Source organism: Pleurodeles waltl, chromosome 6, assembly GCF_031143425.1.
Source record: "Pleurodeles waltl isolate 20211129_DDA chromosome 6, aPleWal1.hap1.20221129, whole genome shotgun sequence".
NCBI lineage: Eukaryota > Metazoa > Chordata > Amphibia > Caudata > Salamandridae > Pleurodeles > Pleurodeles waltl.
This window is the reverse complement of record NC_090445.1, coordinates 433,130,430-433,146,278: the sequence shown is the minus strand read 5'-3', so window position 1 is coordinate 433,146,278 and position 15,849 is coordinate 433,130,430. Positions and strand designations below refer to the sequence as shown.

The 15,849-nt window shown below is 44.6% G+C and overlaps 1 protein-coding gene across 3 annotated transcripts in view; it reads left to right on the top strand.

Annotated features, from left to right (window-relative positions):
• REN (renin) overlaps positions 1-15,849 on the top strand; it is a 177,713-nt gene that overhangs the window by 113,158 nt on the left and 48,706 nt on the right. For all 3 annotated transcript variants that reach the window (XM_069238494.1, XM_069238493.1, XM_069238492.1), the window contains exons 2-5: positions 5,251-5,383; positions 8,284-8,407; positions 11,355-11,473; positions 14,761-14,957. In XM_069238494.1, coding sequence (XP_069094595.1) covers positions 5,251-5,383; positions 8,284-8,407; positions 11,355-11,473; positions 14,761-14,957 — 573 coding nt within the window. The remainder of the gene's footprint in view (positions 1-5,250; positions 5,384-8,283; positions 8,408-11,354; positions 11,474-14,760; positions 14,958-15,849) is intronic.

Below are 15,849 nucleotides of genomic sequence, written 5' to 3'. Positions count from 1 at the left end.
AGCCAAAGCCCATCTTCTGGATATCTTAAAGAATAAGTAACATTGGGTCAACAGATGTACAGGAAAACCAGACCGTAGAGAATTTTTTAAAAATTGAGTGTACCCCCTTTGTTCTGTGTTTCCCGTTTTGCATGAGGTGTGTGTAGTTTTGTGCTGACTAATACATATATATTACTATCCCAATGCAGGAGAAAGCTCACAAGTGTCAATTAATTTAGTGTGCAAGAAGGAAGCTGTGTTCCTAACACTACAATTTAATATAATAGCACCTCCCAGCCTTTCATTCTATTGTAGGTCTCATTGTATCTACTGGCTGGAGACCTCCACACAGTTAGCTATGTGCCAGTTACAGATCTGTTACTAGAAGTGGGATTTGTGATTGAGAGGAGACCCTGTGCAATCTCTCTCATTAGCTATAGAGAATGTAACACATTCACATGGACGTGACAACAGACATCTGGGTAGCCCAGTTTTGAAACATATATTGTTCAGATTTAAAGACAATCTCCCTTACTCTGTATGTCAGAGCATAGTCTGGCTTAACCTGCCTTTATCCACCCAGGTAGGTGGCTTTTTTGTTGACATGAAGGAACGAGTAAGGGCCCAGGGAAAAAACCCACCAGTGGCTCAAACCAGTCTAGCGGTGTCTCATCCAGCCCTTGGGTCCACGAGGACCTTATCCATCCCGTGTAGTGGCCCTAAGATGCTAAAGGCCTCCAAAAGAATTTTCACCCTGCCACCCTTTTCTATCCATCACCAGGACAGCAGGGTGAAATCTGATCACCTGTAGTTCATGCCACTTAGCAGATCCTCACAAACAACTGATCAACTCGACCATTCTCACTTATGGCATGCCCAGCACTAGTCATCCCCCAGCAGCACAAAACCAATTAGTAACAAACAAAAGCTGTCACTCACACAGTCTTGCCCCTGTACATGCTAGATCATACTGGTCTATCTTCAAAGGGTGTGGTGTTTCTCTTTATGCACACATACACACACATCCCCCCCACACACACTGGAATTGTGGTATTCCTGTTAGGCTTGCAGGAGCACCACACTCTCCGAGGTAGAGACACAGACAAAAGACCTGGGCCCTGATTTATACTTTTTTTGCGCCGCATTACCGTCATTTTTTTACGTAAAAGCAGCGCAAACTTACAAAATACAATTGTAGTCAATTGTAATACAAATAGTCACATATTTTTGTGTAGGGAGGAGTGAGATACACCGGAAAAACTATTGGGGCTTATAAACAAACTGTCTTTTGTAGTACTAAACCAGTACTACAATAGTTTTACTCATCTGAAACAGAATGCTCCTCACAAACCTCCAGATGTGTCTCTCCTATGCCTTCTATGCAGAAATCTCCACCAGGTGGCAGAGATCTCAGCACATGCACGTGTACGTTTCAGTAGTATATGTGGGAGGGTCAAACAGAAGTGGCTGAAAAATTTGAAATACTTATTACTAAATGGGAGGGGTTTAAGGAAATCTAAGCAGGGGTTAGGGAGGGGCATGGCAACACAAACACAGACCCACAAATGAATAAGACCATTGCTATTCATAAACTACATTTCTAAAGATACCACTGCCCTAGCGGTGTCAAAACAGGTGTACAACTGCTACAGCCTAGCCTAGATAAAATTCAAGTACCACACATGACCACTCACAGGGAATGCAACACACATCTATAAAAAACAATGGGTGCAACACATTACAATATCCCCCAAGGGAATGGAACTAGTCTTGCCCCTGTACAAGGGAATGGAACTAATGTTAAAATAATTAAGGGCAAGATGTAAAAATTACTGGTCACAAAATACTGATCCCAAATTGCGATCAGTATTTTTGCAACCACTAAATAATTTTACGAACTGACCTATATTCAAATAAGTTGGTTTGTAAAAATGCAAATCAAAGTGGGTCGCACTGTGACCTACCTCATGACTATTAATGAGGTGAGTTGTAAATTGCAATTCACTATAATTAGAGATCAATAGAGGGATAGCTGTTGGCCTGCGGGGAACAGAAAATCACCGTCTGTGTTAGATTTTAAATAAATCATTTTTAATGCAGCTAGTTTCCTAAAGCAAACAGGTTTGTATTTAAAACGAAAAGCTTTTTTTGTTTGTTTAAGAGTTGGCAGTAGTCCTGAGGACTGTATATTCTCCAACAGACTTTTTTTGTTAATTCACAAGTGGATCCCTTCCCTTTTGTGAATAGATAACCACCTCTTTTGAGATCTCATAACGTTTCAATGCTTTGCGACCAGATTTCAGTTGCAAGACACTGATACATAACATATCAATTTGGTTTTTGGAAGGGACCTAAACAACACGTCCCTTCCAGACACCAAATCGATACCCACTCGTTTCTGAGACTAGAATGGGATTAGTGCACCTGAAAACGCATTTTCACAATAGCTAACATTAATTCACAGTGTTTGTGGCCATAAAAATGCTTAGTATATGTGGTCCTATGTTATTTCAACATTGTATATGTATGTGTGTGTGAATGCGTGTATTTTAATGCTAGCAAAAATATCTGATTTTTTTATAATTATTTTAGCAGTTAACAATAAACTTACATTTAAAAACATGAAATTTAACTTTTTAACTTTTATTTAAACACTAAAAATAATTTAATGTAATTAAATTAAACACAACTTTTAAACAACATGTAGTGAATGTTTAATAAAAATAAAAATGTTTGTGAAGGTAGGTTTGTTTAAATTACTTTTTAAATATTATTACTTACACATTAAATTAATATATTTAGATTATTTAACTCACATGTAATTTGCTGAGTGAAAGTGCTGTAACATTTTATTTTATTAGTTCTAGGTTAATAAATATTTAAAATTAATTTGCATTATAATACATTAAAATGGTAAGTTTTTAAAATACTGATAAACTTTAGTACTTTTCCCTATACTTTCCCATAGGTGGAGCTCTACATCTATGTATGCAAAGCTACTAGTAGTAACTTTAAATCCATATGTAGGAAGCTCCACCCCCTCATTTGAAAGTGTGGTACCACACTCAGAAATTGTGAATAGCAAAAAAGTTGACGGTTACACCTAGATGTAGTAGCACATATACACATGAGTAAATATACACATTAATATTTACCTTTGTGAAACGTATTTTATTTTTTCACTGCAGTTGGATTTTTGTGATGTTTTCGTCAAAACTCCAAATGCAAGCCAGACCTATTGACTAAACAAATGCTTGTTTAATAGAAGTGTACAGTCATGCTGTATTGTCCTAGTATGTATGATACCAGAATGGTGATGTCAGGCTATCCCTTGGTATTATTTGTGTCCTAAATATTGTCTATCAAAATATTACCCTATTTAATTTAAGTTAATAATAGAAAATCTACATCCAACAATATATTTTTGTAAACGACCTTTAGGACACGATACTTATGTCAGCTATTAGTTCTCTATAAGTTAGTCTGACACGTGCAACTGTTGTACCTTATTCAATGTCAACCTGGTTTGGGTATTGTCGGCCAAAGCCTTTCTTAGATATGAGTTGCACTCAGAGGCGGACAAGTAAGCAAACCAGAACCGAGCCATGGGCCTGTCTGGCTCGACTTTACACGAGCTGAACCTTCAATGTATGATGCATGTAAACAAATCGTGCAACAGATGTCATGTCAAAATATGATAAATACTTCCAAGTTAAAAAAAGGTGCACTTTATGTAATGCAAAAACGTTTGACTTTATAACTAGATTCTATTCCTGCATTAGTAGTGATAGTGAACAAACACTTACTTAGAAACATTGTCCCCCTCCGCCCAACGCCTTGGCGACGATGCAGTTAGTGAATAAGTGACCCAGGCAATTGTCCTTTATATGGTACCAAGTTTGTTGTTACAGATGGAGCAACTTTGAACGAAACACAAGAGGGTTTTTATATAGAGCCCATCCTGAACTGGAGTATTTCAAAATGTTCTCATATGTGATGATGAAAGGAAAGGAGGCACTGTGGAATAAAGAAATTGCCTAGGATCACGCAATTTGGTTAAGTGGGGAAGCCAAGATTGAGCCCAGGTTTTCTGAATTCACGTTGTGGAATTTGTCCATTTGATGGGTATCTCTTTCTCTCCCCTGTTTTAAATGCTTGGTGTTTAATTATTTAAAGCGCTACATCAGGGCACTCTGTTAAGTAAATGTAGGCATGACATGATAAATCAAGTTGATCCATGAGAGCTTTCTGAGAAAGAAAATTCTAATTTAACTTAAGGGAAAGTAGGGTACTCTGTTTTAATTTTATTATCGCCACCTTCCCCTGATTCAATAAAGCTCACCACTCCAGTGAGGGCACATGCACGTCTTAACAAAACACAAAGTCAAGGAGGTCAGCTGCAGCGCTCTTCCGCAGGCAGGATTCACCGCACAGTGTACACCCCTTTTTCATGTTTCTTTAACCGCCTGGAAGCGAGGGCAGCAGGGCAGATGTCTGACTGTCAATATTCTGTAGGGGTGCTGTTAAAGTGCTCAGAGGGCAACTCTTTGCAAAATCATTAGCATAACGCCCCCCTCTGAGCACGCCCACAGTGCGCCCAGACTCCAGTGCTCGCAGCAGCCGACCGAGCCTCAGCTCGTGACAAAGTCCGAAGGACTGGAGCTGAGCTAGAGCCAGGCATCCAGCTCGAGCCTTCTGTGGCTCACTCACCTCGTTAAACCGGAATGTCCAAGACTATTCCCTAAAGCATTGGTTCCCAACCTGTGGACCGGGGGCCCCTGGGGGTCCGCAAAGCCTTTTCAGGGGGTCCACAAGAGCCTGGAAAATTAAAAAATATTAACAAATATTGATAAATTAGGTCCCGAGCTTCCAGTAATGACCCAGGCGGGGGTCCCCAGATTCCCATGATGATTCAGTGGGGGTCCCTGGGTTCCATTAATTTTAAAGTGGGGGTCCACAGAAATCAAAAGGTTGGGAACCACTGCCCTAAAGTGCTTTCTCTGGGCCATTTCCAGTAGTAAAACTTGCTTAAAAAAAGGCCATCGTTAAGATAGTCTGACTCCTGGAAATTCACAAGTAAGCTATCCCTACGCCTGGAGTAAGACACACCTACATTTGCAGCAGTTTTGGAAATGGGGCTCGTTCATTGATGGAAGCAATCAATTTGTTGGTAATTACAGTATGTGTAGCAGAGAGAGAGGGAGAACAACACCAATAAACTGTCTTCCACAGTCCACGTGTAGTAACGCAATGTATTTCTCTTGCTCCCAGGATCCCCCTGAAGGTAATGCCGTCCATCCGTCAGACCCTGCGTGAGATGGGGGTCAAGGCCTCCGACATCTTCCCCGAAATGAAACTGAAGCGCAAAGGCACAGCGCCCACCAATCTCACTAACTACTTGGATGTGAGTAAGCATGGAATGGAGCCGGGGGGATTGAGGCAAAGTCAGTCATGTGTCAGACAGGACGGGATTGCTGGGGCAGAGTGACTTTCCCCCATATGGGCATATTTACGAGCCCCTAGTGCCATTCTAACGCCACATCAGTGTAATTTTTTTAAAGCTAATGTGGCGTTAGAAGGCCAAAAACGCTGCGCCATATTTACAAAGTGGCACCATGCATGCATTGCGCCACTTTGTAACCTTTTGCGCTACATTATGCCGGAGCCAGACATAATGTATGCAAAGGGGTCATCCCCCTGCGGGGGGGGGGGGCAAAAAATGGTGCAAAGAAATCTGAAAGATTTCTTTGCATTATTTTTTTCCAGCACTTTTAATGCCTGCTCAGAGCAGGCATTAAAAGGAGGTTTACATTGGTTACAATGGGCCTCTGGGTGTTTTGTAGGATTAGCGTCAACATTTTTTATGCTAATCCTGCAAAGCGCCCGACTAGCATAAAAAATTCTGACGCTAGTCCCCAAACTACCGCCATGGTATGCCGTATTTTAAATATGTCCCACACATGGTGGCGTCGGGGGGGTGCTAAAGGGCACAAAAAAAGTGGCACAGCACTGTGTGCAGCGCCACTTTTTTCATGTATGCCCCAGAGGGCAGTGCTTAATTTGTAAACAAAAAGCTGCTGATGCCCAAAGTGCTCCTCTTAAACACGAGGCTGCTGCAATTAAATGTGTGAACAAGGAATACAGCGGCAGCGTAATCCTGAAGCCATCTCAGGCCTCTTCAATCCATATACAGGCACTCCCTTCCTCTTCAGCTCACTCTTGCGGATTTCTGCTTTTTCCCCTTGTGACGCTTTTTCGTTTTTCTCTTCCTCCGTCTTTCCCATATGTGTCTTTTTCTCGCAGTATATGCTTGAGGCAGAAAATAAGCGCCGGCCCTCAAAAATAAGTGCCGGTGCTCCGCACCGGAAACAACAAGCACAAATTAAGCACTGCCATAGCGGTATATTTAAGAGCCCCTAGTACCACTCTTACACTACATTAGTGTCATTTTTTTAACACTAATGGGGCGCTAGAAGGCCAAAAACGCTGTGCCATATATACAAAAAGGCGAAATGCATGCATTGCGCAACTTTGTAACCCTTTGCGCTACATTATGCCTGCGCCAGGCATAATGTATGCGAAGGGGGCATCCCTCTGTTAGGGGGGTCAAAAAAATGAAGCAAAGAAATCTGTTAGATTTCTTTGTGTCATTTTTTTCTGGCACTTTTAACGCCTGCTCAGAGCAAGCATTAAAAGGAGGCTTCCATTGGTTACAACGGGTCTCTGGGTGCTTTGCAAAATTAGCATCAACATTTACGCTAATACTGCAAAGCGCCAGACTAGCGTAAACATTTCTGATGCTATCCCCTAACTACCGCCATGGTGCACCGTATTTTATATATGACGCACACATGGTGGCATTAGGGGGGCACTAAGGGGTGCAAGAAAAGTGGGGCTGCACTGTGTGCAGTGCCATTTTTCTTAAATATGCCCCATAGTTCTGTTTTTTGCAAGAGGCATATTAACCCTCTATGCTACTTTATGTTGAGTCAAAGCAGTCACTAGGAAAAACTCCCATCTCTCTTTCTAGCAGGAACATTAATCACAAGAGGGATCTTGACATTTAAATTGTTTTTTGAAGACTAAACGCACAAGGAACTTTTCATCTGGTGCTTTTAAACCGCAAGTTTCGGAAGTTATTGATAAACACAGCGCCCCCCTGAGGTCGGCGCCAGGTGTGGTCGCACCGCTCGCACCGCCCTGGCATTCACTATTACAATAGATCCGTTCAGTCTACAAAAAGGTTGGTGGATGGCAGCTGCTGGTTTTGACGGCAATCCATCAAACATTTACAGATTTTTTATTTTTTAGAAAAACCCTCCCAGCTGGAAGTTTTTTCTCTGAAAGACAAAAATAGTGACCTCCACTGTGGGAATTTTTTCCCGGTGTGTGGGTCATTATTTTTTCCCTGTCTACTACTGTCACGTTTTTCCTTGCAGTGAAAAACAGGAATAGAAAGACATTACACCATCCACCCTAAGTGGGATGAGCAATATAATTCTCCTTCTCCCATGATCCTTACTATGTTGGGCCATCGAAGGAATGTTTCTATCAACATAGCCGACGGAGCTCCATCTACGAGAAACCTAAGGTCCATTCATCTCTGAAGGAGGCGTGCGGACTGAGGGTTTGGGGACTGCCTTGTGTTTGTGATCGAATGCCCTATCAGCCAAACTCTAAATCGGACTCAGAGTTGTTTCATCTTTTGTTTGTCATGTTTCAAGACCCACAGACCATCCTATTAGTTGCTGCCCCCTCTCTCTCTCACATCACTGTTCATCCTGTTGAAAAATGTATTATTACCTATATTGCTTGCCCCAGTGGACACCCATATGCTTCTACCGATGCACCCTTAAAAACGTAACTCATGGCCAACAGTTATATTCACCTTTTTGCACGAACCTTTGGCTACTCCATTCTGCCCTGACGATCTTCCCATCCTTCCCATCGCTTGACTTTTACTACCCATAAATCCTTCTTTTTCTATTTTCTTGCCCTGGTGATTGCTCTGCTTCCCGATCAGAAGTGCAGTGAATGGATGTCTTTGAGATTCACACTATTGGTCACAGCATTATTCACGCCACTGCTCACGTAAAGTGCATTTCGCTGCCATTGCCTGTCCCTTTAGTTGCCTTTCTGCTGCCTCTGATACCTGCCTCTTTCCCACCCCGTTGCTGGCCTGATTGCTATGTCTGCTGGCCCTCCGTACCCTCTCACCACTCTTCAGCCAGCTGCTCGCTTCATTGCTCATTTTGAAGCACATCACTCCTTGCTTACACCCAACCTTGTGTTTCTGTCTTGCAGACCCAGTACTTTGGTGAGATCACCATCGGTTCCCCACCACAGACCTTCAAAGTGGTATTCGATACGGGCTCCGCGAACCTCTGGGTGCCTTCCTACAGCTGCTCGCCCCTGTACAGTGCCTGTGGTGAGTTATCATTCAACGGGGAGGGCACTGGGGCAAAGTCAAGACTCATATCTACATCATGCCAGGGACATTCCAAGTCGGTGCCAAAGCCTTTGAAAAGATCCGTATTGTTGTCTTCTATCGATGCAACCATGCATTAAAGCCTGCCAGAGACTCAGGTGGCACTGCAGGCTACCTCCTATCGGTGTAATGATGCCTGGTGGAGATAGGAACCGCAGGCTGTCCCCTTTCAAGGTCTCATAGAAACCAGAAACACTGCAGTCCCTCTAGTATCAATCTAATAAAGTCTGCCAGAAATAAGTGGGTGCAGTCTGAGCCCTCTCTATGTAATAAGGCCTGATAGCGATAATCACTGCAGTTTTTCACTTATCAGTGATAGAGACAAGTGAGGTACTGCGATCTGTTCCCGTCTGTGTAACAAATTCTGCTAGAAACGAGTGACAACTCGTGGCCAGCCTGTCTGCCATCACTGTAGTAAGGTTTGATAGAAGCTAGAGAGGGATCCCAGACTGTCCGCTATGAATGTGTAAAAAAAAAACAGTTAAAGTCTAGTGCAAAACTGCACTTTGTTCCTCACAAGAGGAACAAAGCCTCTTAGAGTGAAGGACTATAGTCTACAGCCCATGAGGGTAATAATGCCTGATGGAATCATGCACTGCTACTCAGAAATGCTCCAAGGCCTGATAGAGTCAGGGGTATACTCTAACGCTCATGAGTGTAATAACACCTGATAGAGTCATGCACTATGTCCTGCTATCCATGAGTGTTGTAAGGCATGTATGAGACAAGCATTGCAGCCCGATCTCTCTCAGTGAAGTAGGGTCTGAGCAGTATGGGCAGTACTATCTCTTCTAAAGACCCATGTTGAAGAAACACAAATTCATTTTTTTTAGTCAATTATAAGCTAGCCTTCAATCTCATTGGTAAAAAAGAAAGGAAAAAAAAACTGAACCTGAAAAATGTGAAAATATACAAAAATGTTGTGAGCTTGATTCTGGGCAAATTGGTGGTGAACCAAAACTAAATGCATAAACATGTTGAAAGTGTCAAGTACTGCAACCAGCTGCTTCTTTCGTCTATGCCTCTGTTTAGAGGGTTGAATACTCTTTGAGAGAACTGAGCCTGAGGTGGTTACCACTATCTTTGGATGGATGTGGATGGCAGCCATGTTTCTACAGCCGTCTGTTCATATTCTTGGGAGTTTTCAAGGGCACTTATCCTTAACTGGCCTGAAGACATTTAGGGGCATATATACGCGAGGCTTGTGCTGCCGGAGCGTCACTTTTTTTGACGCTCCAACAGCGCAGCTCTCTCGGCCATATCTATGAGGCCACGCAAAGTCATTTTCCGTGGCTTTTCATGGCCTCATAGATTTTGAGTAAGGCAAAGCAGCGCAAGTCGCAGCGTTCCCTTACTCTGCAGCATTCCGTGGGTGTTGTAGTGGGTTTTCCCTTGCAACTCCCATGATTTGACGCTGCACCAGAGTTACTTAATGACATAAACCTGGGGCGGCGCCAAAACCTTACGCCTCCTCAAGAGTGGTGTAATGAGGCGAAATATTTTTATTTTATTAATGCAATACATTATTTAAAGAGAAAAAAAGTATTTATACTTTATATTCTGATTCGTCATGAGCTAAACAAGACAGTAGGTAAATAGGTGAAGTTGAGAAAGCACATTATATTAGACTTTCTGAAGAGGTAATGTCTGATGTATAAACCCTGGCATTTTCTTGTAGTTGTGTTCTGAAGCATTCAAGAAGAAAATAGCCAAAAATTAGGTTTAATAACTGAAGATGTGTTAACGGGATACACAAAAGATATTAGCTTCCCAATATGTTATGGTTGATGACTATACCTTGCCCTCCTCTTCTCTCTGGAGCTGTAGTAGAACAGGCACTATTTCTCTTAGCGGCTATTTTTTCTCTCAGTCCCATTCTCCTTTCCCCTTTAGCCCTCTTGAGCCTTCTGTGTAAATTTTGGCTTGTCCAACCTGGGAGGATGGGGTGAGAACTAGCTTTGTTGATCATGGCACCCCTGTGGTGGAATTAAGGTACACCATTTCTGTATTGCGAAAGGAAGGACCGGTGCTGTAAGGGAGTAAGCGCATCGTGCGCCCACCTTGCACCATAAAATGCAACGCACAAAAAGCAGGTAAACCCAGGGCTTAGTCTGTATACAAGGACAGATATTGGTGTGTGTGGGCAAGCCTGCGGCACTGATTTGCTGTGCCAGTGAATGAGACTGCTGAGAGTTATCTGCACCTGTGCTTCTTCTCTGCCTACTCTGTATAGCTTTGGGGAAACTAGGAAATTGAACTCAACCAAAACGGGAAGGAGAGGGACATTAGGGAGAAGGGGATGTAGCACTTCACTGTTAGATGCAACTGAATATAACCCTATATTTCACATTCATTGTGTTGTATAGTATTTAGTTTTGGTTTGTGATTAACATACATCCTTTTGCCATAAAAGCTAAGCATTTGGCTCCATATTACTTTGTTGTGTCTGGTGGTTGATTGCTAAGTTCTGAGCTCTTGAACCCAACACTACCTCCCCTGGAAGTCTGTGACTTCTCCCCTTGCTACCTGGAGAGTCCCACGCAGAGAGGATTGTCATTGGCCTAGGTTGCAGAACCATAGTAGGATGGACTCCAGTACACCGTTGGAAAATTACCTCAACCTCCACATCTGGGGCCTGTTTGCCCTGCATCTCCCCTACCCTTTAACATATCCCATATTCAGACAGATGATAATAGCAACTATTTTTCTGCCTCTTTTCAAGACATATGTTAATGGCAGCCATAATTCAATCCCCATCTCAGAAAGATGTCATAGGTGTTTCTACCCTATGTCTAGACAGTTGTTAACAGCAGCCTTGTTTCTGACCCATCTTTTAATAAATGTTGATTGCAGCCATGATTGATTACCAACTACTGTTTTGGTTCAGTTTCTCACAGCCGCTATGATTCCTCCAAGTCTGACACGTACGTGGAGAATGGAACTGGCTTCGCCATCCACTATGGATCCGGCACTGTGAAGGGATTCCTGAGCCAGGACGTGGTGATGGTATGTTGTGCAGCAGAAGATGACCCCGGGGTCTTAAATGATCAAACTAACAAACTACCAGTAGGTTATCATTGACTCCTGCAGGCTGGGGAGTCAAATATACTAACGAAATCATTTTGTTATTTCATTGTACCGACAAAAGAATGTATTTAACATTTTGGCAGACAGGATGCTCAAGCAAAACGTAGCTTAGGCCCCCAGACACCAATGGGAAATGACAGTATCCATCGAGGTGTTTTGCCACAAAGGCGACTCCTGGTGATGCTGGAGCGTGCAGTGCCTGCGTGTGATAGATAGGCAGACATTGCCGAGTTTTCATTGGTATTTAGGCAGTAAAGGACAGAATGAAGCAAACACAAATAGAATGCAGGTCTATGTGGAGTGGAGTGAACATCCTTCACCCTATGCTATTGCTTGTCTGGGACTTGCTTCCACTGGAAAGTCAGAAGAACTACTTTACATTTGAAAAATTAAATTAAGCATCCCACGTTTTGTCACATAAAGCTTACACGTACATTCTAAATAGAAAGCTCTGCCAAAGCCCAGAGGTTTGGTTTTAATGCATGCACTAACTCGTTCAAACAGCAATTATGCATGATTGTCTTTGCAAATCTGTGTTTGCATGAGTTAACGCACTAAAGACAGACCTATTGGCTTTGTCAGCGATTGTTTCCTGGCTAGAGATGAGATCTTTCAAGCTCTGACCTGGCAATGAATAAGCTATTAAATAAGTGAATACTTTCCTAGAGTTATGAAGTGCATGCCCTCAGTTCTTTAGCAGCATTACCTCCAGCATGTTCACTCAATTTAAAAAAAACATGTTAATAGAACCTGTTTATGTGGGAGTGGGGATGGCCCCATGTGGTGAACCCTACATTTGCTGTGCCTGCACCCCCAAACTACACCTCACAGATGAGGGCTTTAGAGGGTGATGCATCTATTCGGTTACTTGATACCTCATGGAAAGGGAACATAGCCACGCAGTTTTGGCTGAACTGCCAGTTTGGAGCACGGCCCGTCTGCTAACATGTGGTAACAATGCAGGCGGAAGACTCCATGGACCTCAACTCATAACCTGTATTATGATGGAGGAACTCTTTTTTTCCATTGCTGCAGCACTCATCCCTCATCTACCTTTCTATGATGGACTTATAATAAAGCATGTGATCCATTCCAAGCGTAGGAAGAGTATGAACCATCAGCTTTGGGCGCAAACGGGTGTCTTAGCTGGACATCCTAAACATAGTAGGTGAAACCAGCCACATTTCTCAACTAAATCACAGAAGAGACTTTTCCACCCAGCTGCTGCTGGAGTGCTTCCAGATGCAGCCACTCCCCGTAACGCTGCCAATTGCTCACACTATACATCTTTGGACATTTATAAAACCAAAGAAAGCCACAATAAACTCCAAAATTATGAGCCAGGAAGTGTCAAATCGGTTTGTGTAAAATAGCACTTCCGGCTGTGGAGCCTCAGTAGTTTTCTCACGCTCGCTGATGATCAACCTCTTCCTCTTAAATGAATCAGAGTCCCTGACTCCACCAGCTTCACTCAGATTGTGACTGACAAATCCATCTGAAAATCTTTATACAATCACATCTCTTTAAATGGAAAACCTCCTGATCCCCAAGGCACCAAGAGGCCTACAAAATGCAACTGCTAGCCCTCAAAATGGCTCTAGATAAGGTCAAATGTAGTTACTTCCTGAGCCACATGCCAAACGCCACCTCAAACCTTACAGTCTTTTCTGTCCCCACCATCTACCAGTCTCCTCGTCCGCCCTTTCAACCAGCAGCGTCACCTTTACTCACACTCAAAGACTCTAAATATCAGAGCCAGGCTTACCGCACTTCTCTCAGTACTTCTGTCGCCCCTTCGTCCCCAGTCACACACCTTTAGAGCCCTTTCCAACCTCCTGTACTGCGCTCTTCCCCATAGAGAAGTCAGACAACCCGCTTGCTCCCTCTTTCCACTCAACTGTGAAATATCTCCTCCAGCACACTCACCTCACTGTGGGTCTGATTTAGATCCTGGCAGAGGAAATACTTTGTCACAAACATGACGGATATCCCGTCCGGCGTTTTACAATCTCCACAGGCTGTAATGGGATCATAATACGACAGACGGGATATCAGTCACGTTTATGATGGAGTAACCCCCTCGGCCAGGATCTAAATCAGGCCTTACATCATTTGTACCGCTGCTCGCTTCTAAGTGTAGCGCTCGGATTGCGCCATGTCAGAGGTGCTACCTCTCCTGAAAGAATGGACTGCTTGAACCACCTCCCTGCCCACCCGATGCTTCTCTTGCCACAGCCCCTTGAAGGGCTTGTGTGTGATGGGACCTCCTGCTGCCCGCCAGACCCCCTCACAGACTCAGGTCAGCACTGCCTCCGGGCTATCCACTGTCCAAACACTGGCGAGGCCCGCGCTCCTCTTTCCAGTCTTTATCCAACTCTGCGCACCACAACCACCAGCACCAAATTTCTTCTGTCCTTCTTGACCATTCTTTTTAATATGTTTTTTCTTTTATTTTGAAATCAATAGAAGAAAAAAACACTGTAGTCATTCGAAAGACACACCAGTAGCTTCAGGTACATTGTGAGGGTATTCGAGCACATTATAGAAAATGCAGTATAGGTCGTAACGCAGGAAACATACAGATCACATAACAGAAGCACTGTGGTGGCATAAAACTCACGTCTCTGAAACGGGTTGTAGCTAGTTAACATTTGTGCCAGGAGACGAATCTAAATTATCTTCTGTGGTGCCCATCCCATATTGTATCCTCCACCAGCCCGAAATCATGCCAACCGTACGCAGACAACCCCTGCTGGGGTACACCACATTTCCCGCCGCCATATACAAGTCCATACCCTTCTGCCGTTCATGTGCAGTGGCATCACCTGCGCCCCCAGTACTTGCCCACGTCCCTCTTTGCCACCAGCAGGCCTAGTAGACTGAAAAGAAGGTCTAATCGTGCTCTTTGAGCATTCTTGACCTCGACTTCGATAGCTTTGACCACTCAGTCCTGCTGCTCAATATGCTGCCCACCGGCGCTATTGCAAAGACTGCTCTTGTTTGGTCGGTGGAGACTCGTGGGTTTTAATAGTCTCATCTTTAACCAGCTAGTAACACAAGACAATCCGGAGGCATTGAAAAATGACGAGGCTGGGGCTGAGTCAGTCACCTGTCAGGCCCCTGACATGTCACAAACACATCGGATATACAAGCCGTCTGCAAAACAAGCAGTATAACACCGCATTTGTTCCTTCCCCCATTCTCAGGTGGCTGGGATTCCTGTCATACAGGTCTTCGCAGAAGCTACGGCCCTACCCGCTTTCCCCTTCATCTTTGCCCGCTTCGACGGGGTGCTGGGCATGGGGTACCCTGGGCAGGCCATTGACGGCATCACACCAGTCTTCGATCGCATCCTGTCTGAGCATGTCCTGAAGGAGGAGGTTTTCTCCGTCTATTACAGCAGGTGAGTGCTGCGAAGGCTCCACTGTAGATGGATGGCCTCCTTTTCTCTGTCACTGATCAGAAACTTTAGAGGGCGGCTCCATATAGACTCCTTTATGCTGTGTACACAGGACTCCCGTCTCACACACTCAAGGGCAAAGAAAACTCAGAGGCACTTTGGGTTCGGTCCCATTTAACTTTGTGTTACTGATGTATTCTCACACAAGGGGATAGTTTCACTCTAAAGGACATAGGGGGTCATTCTGACCCTGGCGGTCCATGACCGCCATGGCGGAGGGCGGCGGAAGCACCGCCAACAGGCTGGCGGTGCTTCCTGGGCTATTCTGACCGCGGCGGTAAAGCCGCGGTCAGAAAAGGGGAACCGGCGGTTTCTCGCCGGTTTTCCCCTGGCCCAGGGAATCCGCCATGGCGGCGCTGCTTGCAGCACCACCATGGGGATTCCGACCCCCTTCCCGCCAGCCTGTTTCTGGCGGTGTCCACCGCCAGAACCAGGATGGCGGGAACGGGTGCCGTGGGGCCCCCTAACAGGGCCCCACAAAGATTTTCACTATCTGCTTTGCAGACAGTGAAAATCGCGACGGGTGCCACTGCACCCGTCGCACCCCTGCAACTCCGCCGGCTCCATTCCGAGCCGGCTTCCTCGTTGCAGGGGCTTTCCCGCTGGGCCGGCGGGCGGCCTTTTGGCGGTCGCCCGCCGGCCCAGCGGGAAAGTTGGAATGACCGCCGCGGTCTTTTGACCGCGGTGCGGTCAATCGGCGGTAACCGCATGGTGGGCGTCAACCGCCGCCCGCCACGGTCAGAATGACCGCCATAATGTCTTGTTTCATTAAGAAACACACAACATATAGATATTTGGTAGAAGCTGTGCACAGCAGCAGTGCATGTTTCTCTCA